This window comes from Danaus plexippus, chromosome 24 (assembly GCF_018135715.1).
Source record: "Danaus plexippus chromosome 24, MEX_DaPlex, whole genome shotgun sequence".
Classification (NCBI taxonomy): domain Eukaryota; kingdom Metazoa; phylum Arthropoda; class Insecta; order Lepidoptera; family Nymphalidae; genus Danaus; species Danaus plexippus.
This window is the reverse complement of record NC_083552.1, coordinates 2,552,245-2,564,866: the sequence shown is the minus strand read 5'-3', so window position 1 is coordinate 2,564,866 and position 12,622 is coordinate 2,552,245. Positions and strand designations below refer to the sequence as shown.

General features: G+C 35.5%; 1 protein-coding gene across 2 annotated transcripts in view; it reads right to left on the bottom strand.

Moving 5' to 3' along the window:
- Positions 1 to 4,335: 4,335 nt before the first annotated feature.
- LOC116775869 (dual specificity tyrosine-phosphorylation-regulated kinase 2) overlaps positions 4,336 to 12,622 on the bottom strand; it is an 85,035-nt gene continuing 76,748 nt past the window's right edge. Inside the window, exons 2-8 of one of the 2 annotated variants that reach the window (XM_032668873.2) lie at positions 11,617 to 11,773; positions 11,203 to 11,388; positions 9,821 to 9,923; positions 8,751 to 8,862; positions 7,554 to 7,644; positions 7,264 to 7,439; positions 4,336 to 6,691 (exon numbers count right to left, since the gene is read on the bottom strand). In XM_032668873.2, the coding sequence (XP_032524764.2) occupies positions 7,294 to 7,439; positions 7,554 to 7,644; positions 8,751 to 8,862; positions 9,821 to 9,923; positions 11,203 to 11,388; positions 11,617 to 11,773 (795 nt within the window). In that variant the 3' untranslated portion in view covers positions 4,336 to 6,691; positions 7,264 to 7,293. Of the gene's footprint in view, positions 6,692 to 7,263; positions 7,440 to 7,553; positions 7,645 to 8,714; positions 8,863 to 9,820; positions 9,924 to 11,202; positions 11,389 to 11,616; positions 11,774 to 12,622 lie in introns of those variants that run through there. The other variant, XR_009753105.1, reaches the window with a different exon arrangement.

Sequence of the window (12,622 nt, the reverse complement as noted above, 5' to 3'; positions counted from 1 at the left end):
TATTTGAAAAAGGGTCAATAACCTCGATAATTGAAACAAGCTAAAAACTTTGGCGGATTCCAATTTTTAAAAAGATAACGTTATATAATATTGTTTGGCAAATCACGATGAAAAAGAGTATAAAGAGCTTTAATAAGAGCTAAAATATACATTATGACTCATAAAACAATAGAAAAAAATATAATCGAGACTTTTTACTCTATTATTATCGTTGTATTTAATTTAAATACAACTTTCAGAACACTGCCTAGTGGCTTATTATTTTTCCTTCATCGAATGCATGTTTTATTACATAGTAGGAATAATATTACGATAATCTTACTAAAAATATGGACCGGCAACACAGATGCGTGGCTAATTCGCATAATGTCCTTCTGGAGAAACAGTTTAGAATTAATTAAATGAAGAAATTGCTGCAGTTCATTATGTAGAGGTCAACAATGACGTCACAGAAATATTTTCGTTTATAGAGGCAACTGAACTAAATATTGGAAGTTTCTTAAATAACTTGGAGTTGGTAAATGGGATCTCAATACTTCAGTCAATGTTGACAATGAAGTTCTAAATTTTTGTCTTCCTCACAGAATAAATAGCGCCGATAAACATTGCAGTCTGAATCATGTGTAAAAATTCCAAAACCTTACTTTTCCCCTTTCAAATTCTACTCCGTCATTGAATATGATATTAAAAGTAAAGTTTACTCATGACTTCGAATGCTGTTGATGCGACGGCCTCAGTCCCCATCCTGGATATTGTAGCTCCTTTTCTTCTCCACATCCTTAATTATTCCGTCCGTCCACACAATATTTGGAAGTTTTAAAATATGCACAAATCCTTCCTCTCCCCAAGAAACCCAAAACCTTAATTACAGGTGACTTCGTCCTATTTTTATTCTGCTCATTCATTCTAAAATTCTAGAAAAATTGTTACACAACCAGGTTAAGCATTTCTTCAACAAAAACGCCCTCTCAAATGCTTCCCAATCTGGTTTCCATCTTTATCTTAGCACGAGCACTGCTATAGTCAATGTGACTGGTGAGGTTCGTTTCGTAATGGACGATAAGCATCTGTTTATTATCCATTATACTTCACTACGTTGACTTTAAAGATTTTGGCAAAGCTTTGAACTCAGTTGATTATGATATATGGACAACAAGTCCATATTTTTCTATGAATATATGTCCATAGGTATTAGCTTTTTTTGTAGTTACCTCACCGGTCATTGACAACGCGTTCTCGTGGACACCGTGTCTTCTTCTGGGTGTGATATCACAGCAGGGGTAGATGAAGGTCAGGTATTATTTCCTTTATTCTCCGTAATTTTTATTCACTTTGTAACTCGATATATTTCTTTTGTGCCTTATATATCGCCTTTCGACTCCTGAGAGTCCGGCCTCTTGCATCTCTGAGATCAGTAATCACGTGTCAACCATTAGAAGATGAATATTATGGCTTGACATTAAACTCATCAAAATAATTAATGTCAGCACCAAAGGTATCCCAATAAGTTTACGTAATATTTACTGAAAACTAGGTTTATGGAAAAGTTAAAAAGGCCTGAATAGTGAAGTGGGTTGATAGAAAAGGATGGCTAACGTACGGTCTATATCAGCACTTGAAAAAAAAAGGCTGTCAATTAGATCTGTGCCAATATTTATAGAAGTATTTTCGGTATAATATTCACTAACATTTAAAGACTTAAATTATTCTTATATTTTTTAAGTTGCAATTGTCAACTGATTCATGAATGTGAATCAATACTCCTCAGAATTTTTTAAATATTTTCGTCGATTTACCATTGTGTTTTCACAATTGAACTATTTTTTCGTTTACGTTTCGTTGTTAATTTATTTTCTAACAAAGCAAAAGGGAGAGGTATTATTTCATAAGTTTGCTTTTCTTTTTTCTCCAATCAGTTCTATGAGACATCTTTATTGCCAACATGACAATGTCGCTGTCTGTAACACAATATCCTCTCCGATTATGCTGTCAAAACCAAAAACGCTAACAGCATTAGACAAGTTGAAGAAATTTTCAGAATATCCTATTAAAGGTTACTGACTGCGCTACCATCTCCCGTAGTGGGTAACAAAAGTTTCTATTAGTATTTACACAATACAAAGTTATATAACCATGGGAAAATTTCACTAATTAGGGTATAAACATGAATCGGAGTTGTAAAAATTTTCTTGATCTCCGTAATTAAGATTTCACCTTGCGTGGGTAACACTGAAAATGTTTAGTACTGGCCAGTTAGAAATATTGTTAAAAAAAAAAACTTTTTTTGAATTCCAATTTAAGAACTTTTTGATAACCTAATGTAGTACATATATTGCATTCATTTGACATTTGTGAATTGGCGGCAAATCTAAAAGTCTTGTTACACGTGAAAAATGAACCTAACGCGAGAATTTTTCGGTCAATGATTTATTACGATTTCCGTTGTGCGCTTACTCAACAATAAAGCTATTATAGGTTGCGATTAGCATTTCGTAATGAAGCCCCATATCGTGCCAGTATTTACAATTGTTGTAACAAGTTTAAGAGTGGACGTAGCTATCTCAATGATGATCCGCGTGAGGGATTTTCTTTAAGTGACTATTGAAGATAACATCAGTGCTAAGCGACGCATGAGAGACGAAGATAAGAGAGTAACCAATCAGCAGATACGGGCGAGAATAGGCATTAGTCATGTTTAAAAAACATTACACAAAAATTTTGACATCAGAAATCTTTGTATCAGATGGATTCCCCATACTTTGACCAACGACCAGAAACACCTCCGCATGGGCTGGTGTGGCCAAATGCTAGATAAGGTCAACGGCGACTTGGTCGTGGTGACTCAAATGTATTTGACATCTTCACAGGTGATGAAGCTGGATATATTGCTACAAACCGAAAACCAAACAACAATTAGCTCTGTAGATGTTTCCTTTCGAGGATCGGCCAACTAAGGTAAGGAAAGGAAGAAGTCAAGTAAGACAGATGATGGCCTCATCCTTTGGTCGGAAAGGTCATTTCACGACAGTTGTGCAAGATGGAAGAACACATACTGCAGACTGGTATGTCAATCGCCGTTTGCCTGTTGTCTAGGCAAAAATTCGACAACGGAGCCCTAAAGCAGGATCCTCCTTCACCACTCCTCAAAACAGACCGTTAAATATTTGACTATGGCAGGTGACGAGATAATGAGTCAGCCGCAACATAATGCTAACCTAGCGCCGTGCGACTTTTATTTATTCCCAAGAAGTGAAGATAAATTTTCAGGTGTTCGCTTTACGAGCCCTTAAGATGCGGTGAAAGCGTACCAAAATGCCACAGAAGAGACCCCTAAGGAAGAATGGGCCCACTGCTTTTCTCAGTAGTTCCATCGAATGCGACGCTGTGTAGAGAGAGACGGAGATTACTTCGAAAAACCATAAAAGTATTGGCACCTTTATACATTAAGCCGTTTTACATTTTTTATATATTTTCAGTGTTACCTGGGTATGATTCGTAAATCATATGAATATCTTAAAGAACCAGTGGGAGGGATTTTGCTTATTTGGTTTTTTCGAGCTATTCTTACACACGTTTTAAGATAACTATAATAAAGGTCAAGATTTTATTAAATATAATGTTTAAGTACATCTACACAAACAATTTTATAATATAACACTATTAGTATGAACAAGCTGAGATGATAAATTTTAATATGAAACTGAAATATTATTTAAGTCTGCTCAAAATGTTGCTGGAGTGTTCGTAATGGCTTCTTAATTAAATAACTTATTCGATTTCACCGAGCAGTGGCGGGATAACCACAAGCCCAGCCGGGAAACTGGCTGGAGGAGGCTACAGCAAGCCTTGGGGTCTAAATAGCCCCAAAGAGTACTGGTGCAGAAGGCAAAGGGAAACCACTGCAACTATCTTCCCAAGAAAGTCATCATATATACGGATCACTGATACGTGATGACCACGAGTCTGCAAAGACTTGCGAGGCTGATGATGATTCGTTTAGAACGTAATTGAAATAAATAATCATCTTTTCCAATACAGGTCGAGTTAAGATATACTTGATGTACAATCTTTTTGGCTTTGAAGACACGTAATTAGAGAAATCTTTAATTAGAAATTCCAATTTCCTTCCTTTGTTTTAAACGACAAAGGTAAAATAACTTCCAATAAACATGTGCGCCAGTTTGAAAAAAGAATCTTAAATTACTTCGTCATCAAGCGTAGTTACTTGATTTATAAAATCATAGCAATCACGCATCTTGACGTATGCGTAACAACAGCATATAGATCGAACCTTAGTCCGGTTAATGTACAGAGTAAAAATGAAACTGCAAAACGTAATTATATAATTCATTTATTTAAATTGTATAGTATTCACATTTGCTACGAGTTTCACAGCGAAACACTAGCGGTACATAAAAAATGGGAACACATTTTCACAAAAAAAAAAAAAATCTATAAAGAAAAATGCAGTAACGAAAGCCATTAAAGTAACTAGATTCATGAGATAGCAAAAACATACGTAAACCTGGCAGTTCCTGATGCTATTGACTTTATCATTAATTTAATACTGATTTATGCCGAGCCCTCGACATACAGGGAACAGATCGACTGGATAGACTCGACTCGTCAAATAGGACGTCACTTTGGTTACATTCACAAAATTTTGAACAAAAGTATCTCATGTTACAATATTACGAGGATACATGAACCGAATAGTAAGCTATCACATTATAATACCGTCTCACACCATGGTGGACAGTTCCATACAAAAATGCCATTTTCATACAGGATGGTTCACGCGAAGCCTTACATCTCACACTATATTTATTTGGCACTGTTTATACAGCAACGGTCTATGTGAAAAGGCTTCGGTTCCGACTTTCCATTACGTAAAATACAGTATTCGTCTAAATCTAAACGGATTAAAAAAAAAAAATAAACTAATGTCACATCTGAACCGACGTCAGACAACTTACATAAAACTATTGAGCATAATAAACGAAGGCAGTTAACTTAATACGATAGTTAAATGAAAGTTATATAAAAAAAAAATGCTATTTTGAGTATGGTTACTGTCAATAATATAAAATAACTGGGATTCACACGAAATAATAATATTCAGTTATCGATATCGATTAATTGAATTATTATTATTAATATATTATGTTTGATTACACAAAAAAATGTCAGAATATGGTCGGGAGAACGGTTATGGGACAATAAGGTATTAAATTGTGAGCTGCATATTATTATTCCGACGTAACATCCCTCAGTACATTATATATTTCATTGCGATATAATTTTCTATGTAATAACATACATATCGAAAAAAAAATATTCTACAACTATGTATTAGAAATAAACAAAAAAAATGCAATAAATTTAAATAGGCCCTTGTAGAGAAGGAAGACGAACGAAATGTTTCTGTCAAACATATTGCACTGAGTACACGTAGAACAAAAAATATATATATAACCGACTTAGACAAAAGAGGGTGATATGTTTGACTTCATAAACAATAAAAACATCCAAAGGACTACAGATTTAATACTAATGTATGTTCTGTAATGGCGGGAAATTAACTAACTGTGTGCGAGTTCAAGCCGTCTCTATATATTAGCAAACCATCACTAAGTTTGTAACCAACGGTACCGCACTATACTTAACTAGTAAAAAAGGCCTTGCATCTAACTAACCTTAAATCCTTTAACCCCGATTATAAGGTCACAGTATCACCTGAGGACAACTTACAGCGAACGCTTACACAGTACAACTAAAAAATAATAAGAATATATATATATATATATAAAACAAAATGACATCGATTGTGTAGAAAACCGTAATTTAGTCACACGTTAGCTTAAAATCTATTCGAGAGAGAATAAAAATTATACGTCACAATAATAATAATAATTATTATTATTATTAAAAAAAAATAACGCTCAGTACAGAAGCATTGAATAAATTCAGTTAAAATCTTGTTTAAAATCACTACAAGATTCTACTAATTCCCCTGCAGCTGGCGCGAGCGGCTGACAGACAACATAATACATTCAACTCTCGATAATAGTCGTTTCGGTAAAAATGTTCAAAGATTATACCTTAAACAGTGGTCGAGTTACCTATAACTAAACCTTAGCAGGCACTAAACTTCCGCTCGTTACATGTACAATACATAGAAAACATTAAAAGATTACTTTACTCACAATTCCACTAGATGTCCGTTATATACTTCGAGTGTTTATTTATTTATTGAGATCAATTCCGCCGCTGTGCCCTTAGTACGGACTCCGAACGCCAGTCGCCATATCCACAGTCACACCGTCCACTGCACTGTCAACGTCTGTTATACGAAACTACCCACGACACGACACGACACGACACCACACGACACGACACGACACGACACGATACTAACATTCGATGTATAATAAGTATGGACCAGATGGATATTAAATGCAACAGTCGTTATATATAATCTCCGGTAGAGGCAGTGTACGCAGTTTGCAGTGTTTTATCTGATGGTGGGTGGTAGGCGGTAGGTGGTGGGTGATCATACGAGGTGGTCGCGGTCGTCGAGCGAGCCGTCCGAGGCTCGTTCGTGTCTCAGTTCTCTCTCAAGGTCAAGACTGCGACGCTCCAACTCCAGGCGGACGCCGGCCGCGCGCCGCGGAGCCTCCAGGGATGACACCTGGGGAAAAAAATCAATATAATACTATATCTGGCTCATATTTTAGTCAACTAGTGGTACGTAAGCGGGGAAATGAATGAAAACGCCACTGACTTAACGCACACGAGATATTGTTCCAACGATAAGTCTCAAGATATGCAAATAAAAATCTTAACTATTTTTATAGGTTAAATGTTACAGTATACTATAGGTTAATGTTAATATTAATTTCTTCCATACGTATGTTATGTGTGAGATGCCTTGTATGCATTTTATAACTACGATCATTGTTTCTACAAAGTCAATGAATCGACGTACATTCGTTACATAAAACTTATAGTATACACGAAATATACAATGAACCAAGAATATTAAAGTATTTTTCTGATGAAATCAAATTAATAATTGCATTGAAACTGCCTTCATATTGAAAAATTATTGAGGGTAGGTCCCTCTCACTAAGTTTTTTTAAGAGAAGACAATGAATTTGAAAAACAATGTCTATTACAGTGATGTTAGAATTACTGAGCACTGAACACTCGAAGGTTTGATGAGGGAGGAATACGGAATATGTTTATCTTATCTTATCTTACTTTGGCTAGGCGACGCGCGGAGGGCGGGCGCTAGGATGGTGCCGGCAGATGCGGCAGCTTCCCGCCCGCCCAGTACCGACCGCCCACGCCACCCACGCTGCTCACACCGCCCACACTGCCCACAGACCCACTCATACCGCTACTCTCCTCAGATAATGCTGCTTGGAGTTTCGCTTCTGAAGATGATGACAAAATATGTCGTTATTAAGACTTCGAAAACTCTTGAAGAATATCTCGAGTGTCTCAAAGATAATTAAAATTTTCTCTACATAAGTAACATGACAACTAACTGGCGATTTGCGAAGCGTTGAAGGTGACCGGCGTGCGAGTCAGCGGCGTCCGCAGCGAGCCACCCCTCGCCCCGCCCGACCCGCCGCTAGACTGAAACATATATACAGACATACATATACATGTTAAAATAACGGGATTTTGTTGTTTAAAATCACCATAGGATTTTAATACTTCATATTAAAGAAAAATATTTTACGCAGCAATCCTCATACGCTTAGTTATTTATAAAAAAAAAATAATTATATAAATTATTACATATTAAATTGAACAAACACACTTTGCATTACGCTTATGATAACTATTTAGTCTGTGACTAAAACATCTCAGGATATATTTAGTTTTTTTAAAGAAAAATCATAAATTTTATCATTTGAGTTTCTTTTCTTGGTAACAATATTAACATGGGCCTCTGTTCTACAATACAACGGTTATAATAATATATGAATAAAATGTAGAAATAAAAAAAAAACAAGAAAATTAAATAAAATAATATAACTCGCAAATAAAAAAAAAAATAAAAATAAAAATGATGCTTGTGGTTTCTCCGCATTACCATAATATATTAAATTAAAAATAGGATAATTATTAAAAATTAATTCCGCAAATTAAATTCAATATTTGATTAAATGAGAGAATATTATTACAATTAATTATTATATATATGATTTGTTTTTTTTATATAAAAATGTTACATAGATTTTTTTTTAATATATAAGAGCTTATAAGCTTACAGTATCTAAACGATATAAGCAAAATCATTCTAATGAAGCCTTAAAACATTTTCTTTCACTAATATTCTTTATACATTTGTTCAATATTCGCATTTTCTGAGTGGATCTATACTATAGCATTCAATAATCTCAGTACCATAACAATAGACATATTTTTACAATGAAATATTATTTAACATTCTTGAAAATATATAAATTCAATAGAAATGAGTTAATTCATAACAATTCATGAACTCATTTAATACCAGATAAGCAATACACATCACAGCCATATGTTATGATCTACCCACAATTTTTATTTACTGTGAAAGCTGTATATAGTATATATCATATATAAAGCATACTGTATATGTACATCCTAGCGTGTCTATTACAATTAACAACCGTCTCTCCTAGCCGAACCACAAGCATCGAAGCCACAAAACCAACCTATGTTCAGTTGTTGAGTCGTGTGTGCATACTAACAGTGGGCGCGGGCTCTTCGTCGTGTGGAGGTCGCGGTAGGCGGCGACGGAGCCACGCGTGACGAAGCGCCTGGGCCGGTGTTAGACGCTTTTCAGGTTCCCACTCTAGGCATCTGACAAAATATATAAATATATTACATACATAGAACGTTTTCATGTCGCAGGCGTCGTTCGTAGACCGAAATCATCTTGAATTAATCATATAATCGTGCCTTGTGAACTTGATTAGACGAGTTATGTGTGTAGTGTACATCGATAGATCACTTTGTTACGTGTCTGATGTACACGGATAGATGACTTGCTACGTGTGTGATGTACACGGATAGATGACTTGCTACGTGTTTGATGTACACGGATAGATGACTTTGCTACGTGTGTGATGTACACGGACAGATGACTTGCTACGTGTGTGATGTACACGGATAGATGACTTGCTACGTGTGTGATGTACACGGATAGATGACTTGCTACGTGTGTGATGTACACGGATAGATGACTTTGCTACGTGTGTGATGTACACGGACAGATGACTTGCTACGTGTGTGATGTACACGGATAGATGACTTGCTACGTGTGTGATGTACACGGATAGATGACTTGCTACGTGTTTGATGTACACGGATAGATGACTTTGCTACGTGTGTGATGTACACGGACAGATGACTTGCTACGTGTGTGATGTACACGGATAGATGACTTGCTACGTGTGTGATGTACACGGATAGATGACTTGCTACGTGTGTGATGTACACGGATAGATGAATTTGTTACGTGTGTGATGTACACGGACAGATGACTTGCTACGTGTGTGATGTACACGGATAGATGACTTGCTACGTGTGTGATGTACACGGACAGATGACTTGCTACGTGTGTGATGTACACGGATAGATGACTTGCTACGTGTGTGATGTACACGGATAGATGACTTTGCTACGTGTGTGATGTACACGGACAGATGACTTTGCTACGTGTGTGATGTACACGGACAGATGACTTTGCTACGTGTGTGATGTACACGGATAAAACAATATGAAAAATATTTTCCATATAATCCATTTACAAACTGACCGTCTAATAAAATCGATGAAGTATTTATCCTGGCAGCCCTTTAACGCTGTCACGAAACTCTTGGAGCCGGGAAGGCCGCGGGGCTTGCCTCTCCTAGACATACCTGTAAAGTTTAATAAAATTATATTAGTGACGCCTGTGGGTAATGACCCTATTAGTGCTAGAGCACATTGAGTATTATGTGGTAATATATTGACTTTTTCTAAGACAACAAGAGTGTTATATAGATGGCACAGTATAGAGTATTAAATTCGCAATAAGAACAATTGATTTAATTTTTTTAATTATGAATAGTATAAAGGTTAAAAAAACTACGTATGATTAATTATAAGTGCACCGTCTGAACAAACTGTTGCGGCTTTCCATTAAAAAATATTTATATAGTGAGGTTTGCGGGAAGGAACTCTACTATTGAACTTTTAGATTCCTTTAAAAGGAGCATGTCATGTAATTGGATAGCGAATGTAAACAGACACAATCGATAGGGTTAGGATACACTCGAGTAATATAAAACTTTGTGTCTCACTGCTGTCTGTTGGATTATCCAAAACATTACACAACCGTCTCGGCACAAAGCCAAATTAATCGGCTGCTTTATTATACGAACCACTATATCGATTAAGTACTGAGAATAAATTAAATAGAAACCGACGGAAAAGCCGAGGGATGGGAATGATTATATTACATTTAAAACAGTCGATAGCTCTTCAGTAAAATATCGCAAATTGTACGAGAATCATAACCCTTAAAACAAAAAGTGTCCCTTCGTGATACGAATGAAGGGTGCATAAGTACGGACAAATGAAGTACTTTCAAGAATCAACCCTTCAGAACAGAAATGTAACACCCTCTATACATTACTTCCCGTCTGTAGCTGAATCATCGAATGGCAAGTTGTCATTGTTTACAACGTAATAAATACTACATGAGTATACGTGATTTATAGAAATTAAAATATTAGAGTGGGTGGGAATGGTATGTCTGAGTCACTCTCACTGCATTTCGTTATGACGTTAGAAAAACTAAGTTTCAACTCGTTAGAGAATGTAGTGACAGTTCATGTATAAATAGATATGACTATTACTTTATTATATGAAAGTTAAGAAACAACGCTGTTGAATCACAGTTGTTATACATCGTCCGAGTTAAACGCGGGATGAGTTAAGAATTATATTTATATTTGCTGTCGGTTAGCCGACGACGGTGTTTCACATCTGTTTTGAAAGATATTTAAAAATAAAATCTCTGAGGACAACTCTTAAAGGATATTTAAGTATTTTTTTTAAAGTTATATGACATTTCTCGTCATCAAATTCAATATACAGATGTATAAACTAGAACACATTTTTCCTGGCTATGCAATTTAGTTAGGGATGACTTACCACCGCTTAGCACCGTGGTACCATCAGGGAGAGTGGAAGCCGTACAGTATCGCGGAAGTCCTTTGCTGCTTATAAAGTTTTTGGACCTCTTTCCCTGTTCCGTCAGCCTCTGCGGGGGCATACCCAGGAGCTCAATAATACAAGCCATCTGATCAGCTTCATCCTCGCCGGGTAGAAGTGGGAAACCTGAAAACGATCATCAGATAGCTGATAAATTCTCATCATGACTGCCAACGAAGAAATTGCGATATATTTTTGCCAATAAATTATGTTCATAAAAAAATAATTTGCGATTATTAAACCTACAAAATCTTAAATCACATTTTTAAATAAAAGATTTAAAAAAAAACTTTCAAAATAATAGCATTTTTTGTCAGCATGAAGAGTGTCTTTGTTTCTAATACATCAACGTACCAGTAAGAAGTTCCGCCAGTATGCAACCCAGCGACCACATGTCTATAGGCATGCCGTACTTGGCTCCCATCATCACCTCAGGAGCTCGATAAAATCTCGACTGTATGTAAGTGTACACACGTTGGTGTTCATAACACGAACTGCCGAAATCTATGACCTGGAAATTAATATGAATAATAAGAAACAGAATTTAAAAAAAATCATGAATAAATTTAACAAATATAAGTAATCTTAATCTCAAACTTAAACAACGCTTTATAATAACAGCATGAGGTTAGAGAACTTCCCGGCAATAAAAAACAATTCCCGCCTAAACAAACTAAGGACACATAAACAATGGAGATTTATGTTGTTCTCTTGGAACTAACATCCTATATGTATTCCATGAAGTTCAAAACCAAACAATAGCATCAAAACTATGTTAATGTATTTTGACGTAACTATATATGCGATCCAATGTATAACGAATTACCTTATTCATGTACATTAAATTTGTTGATAAAAAAATGAAGTAATAAAACAAAAAAGGGGGACAGAAAATAGAAAATTGAATTTGAAAGTATGCTATGAAAGGCACACGATATATTTAAAGTTTTTAATATAACCTGTTCTAGACACTGTAGGACAAGACAGAAAGCATTCATTACGAGCAATTTTCATAATTACATATATCATCTTTGGAAACGTTTGCTAAAAAAAAAACTACATTAAATTAACATTTGTATAAATTTGACTCGTGTTATTTTGGTTGGCCGATTTCTTCGATAATATTTACTCTATTGATCTCAATATAGAACGCACTGTTTTCAAATTTGCTAAATTTGTTGCAAGCATGCAAAACGCATTCGTGACAGACGAGAGCACGTAGTGATTTTGAACTAAGCTTCTGTTGACTCTACCGTCTGAATGTTTTAATGTTTACATTAACATTTGCACGTTTTTGTATTGATAAGTGTATAATTCAATGGAACTTGCGTAATCTTCGGGTTTTATCTCGGGATTCTTA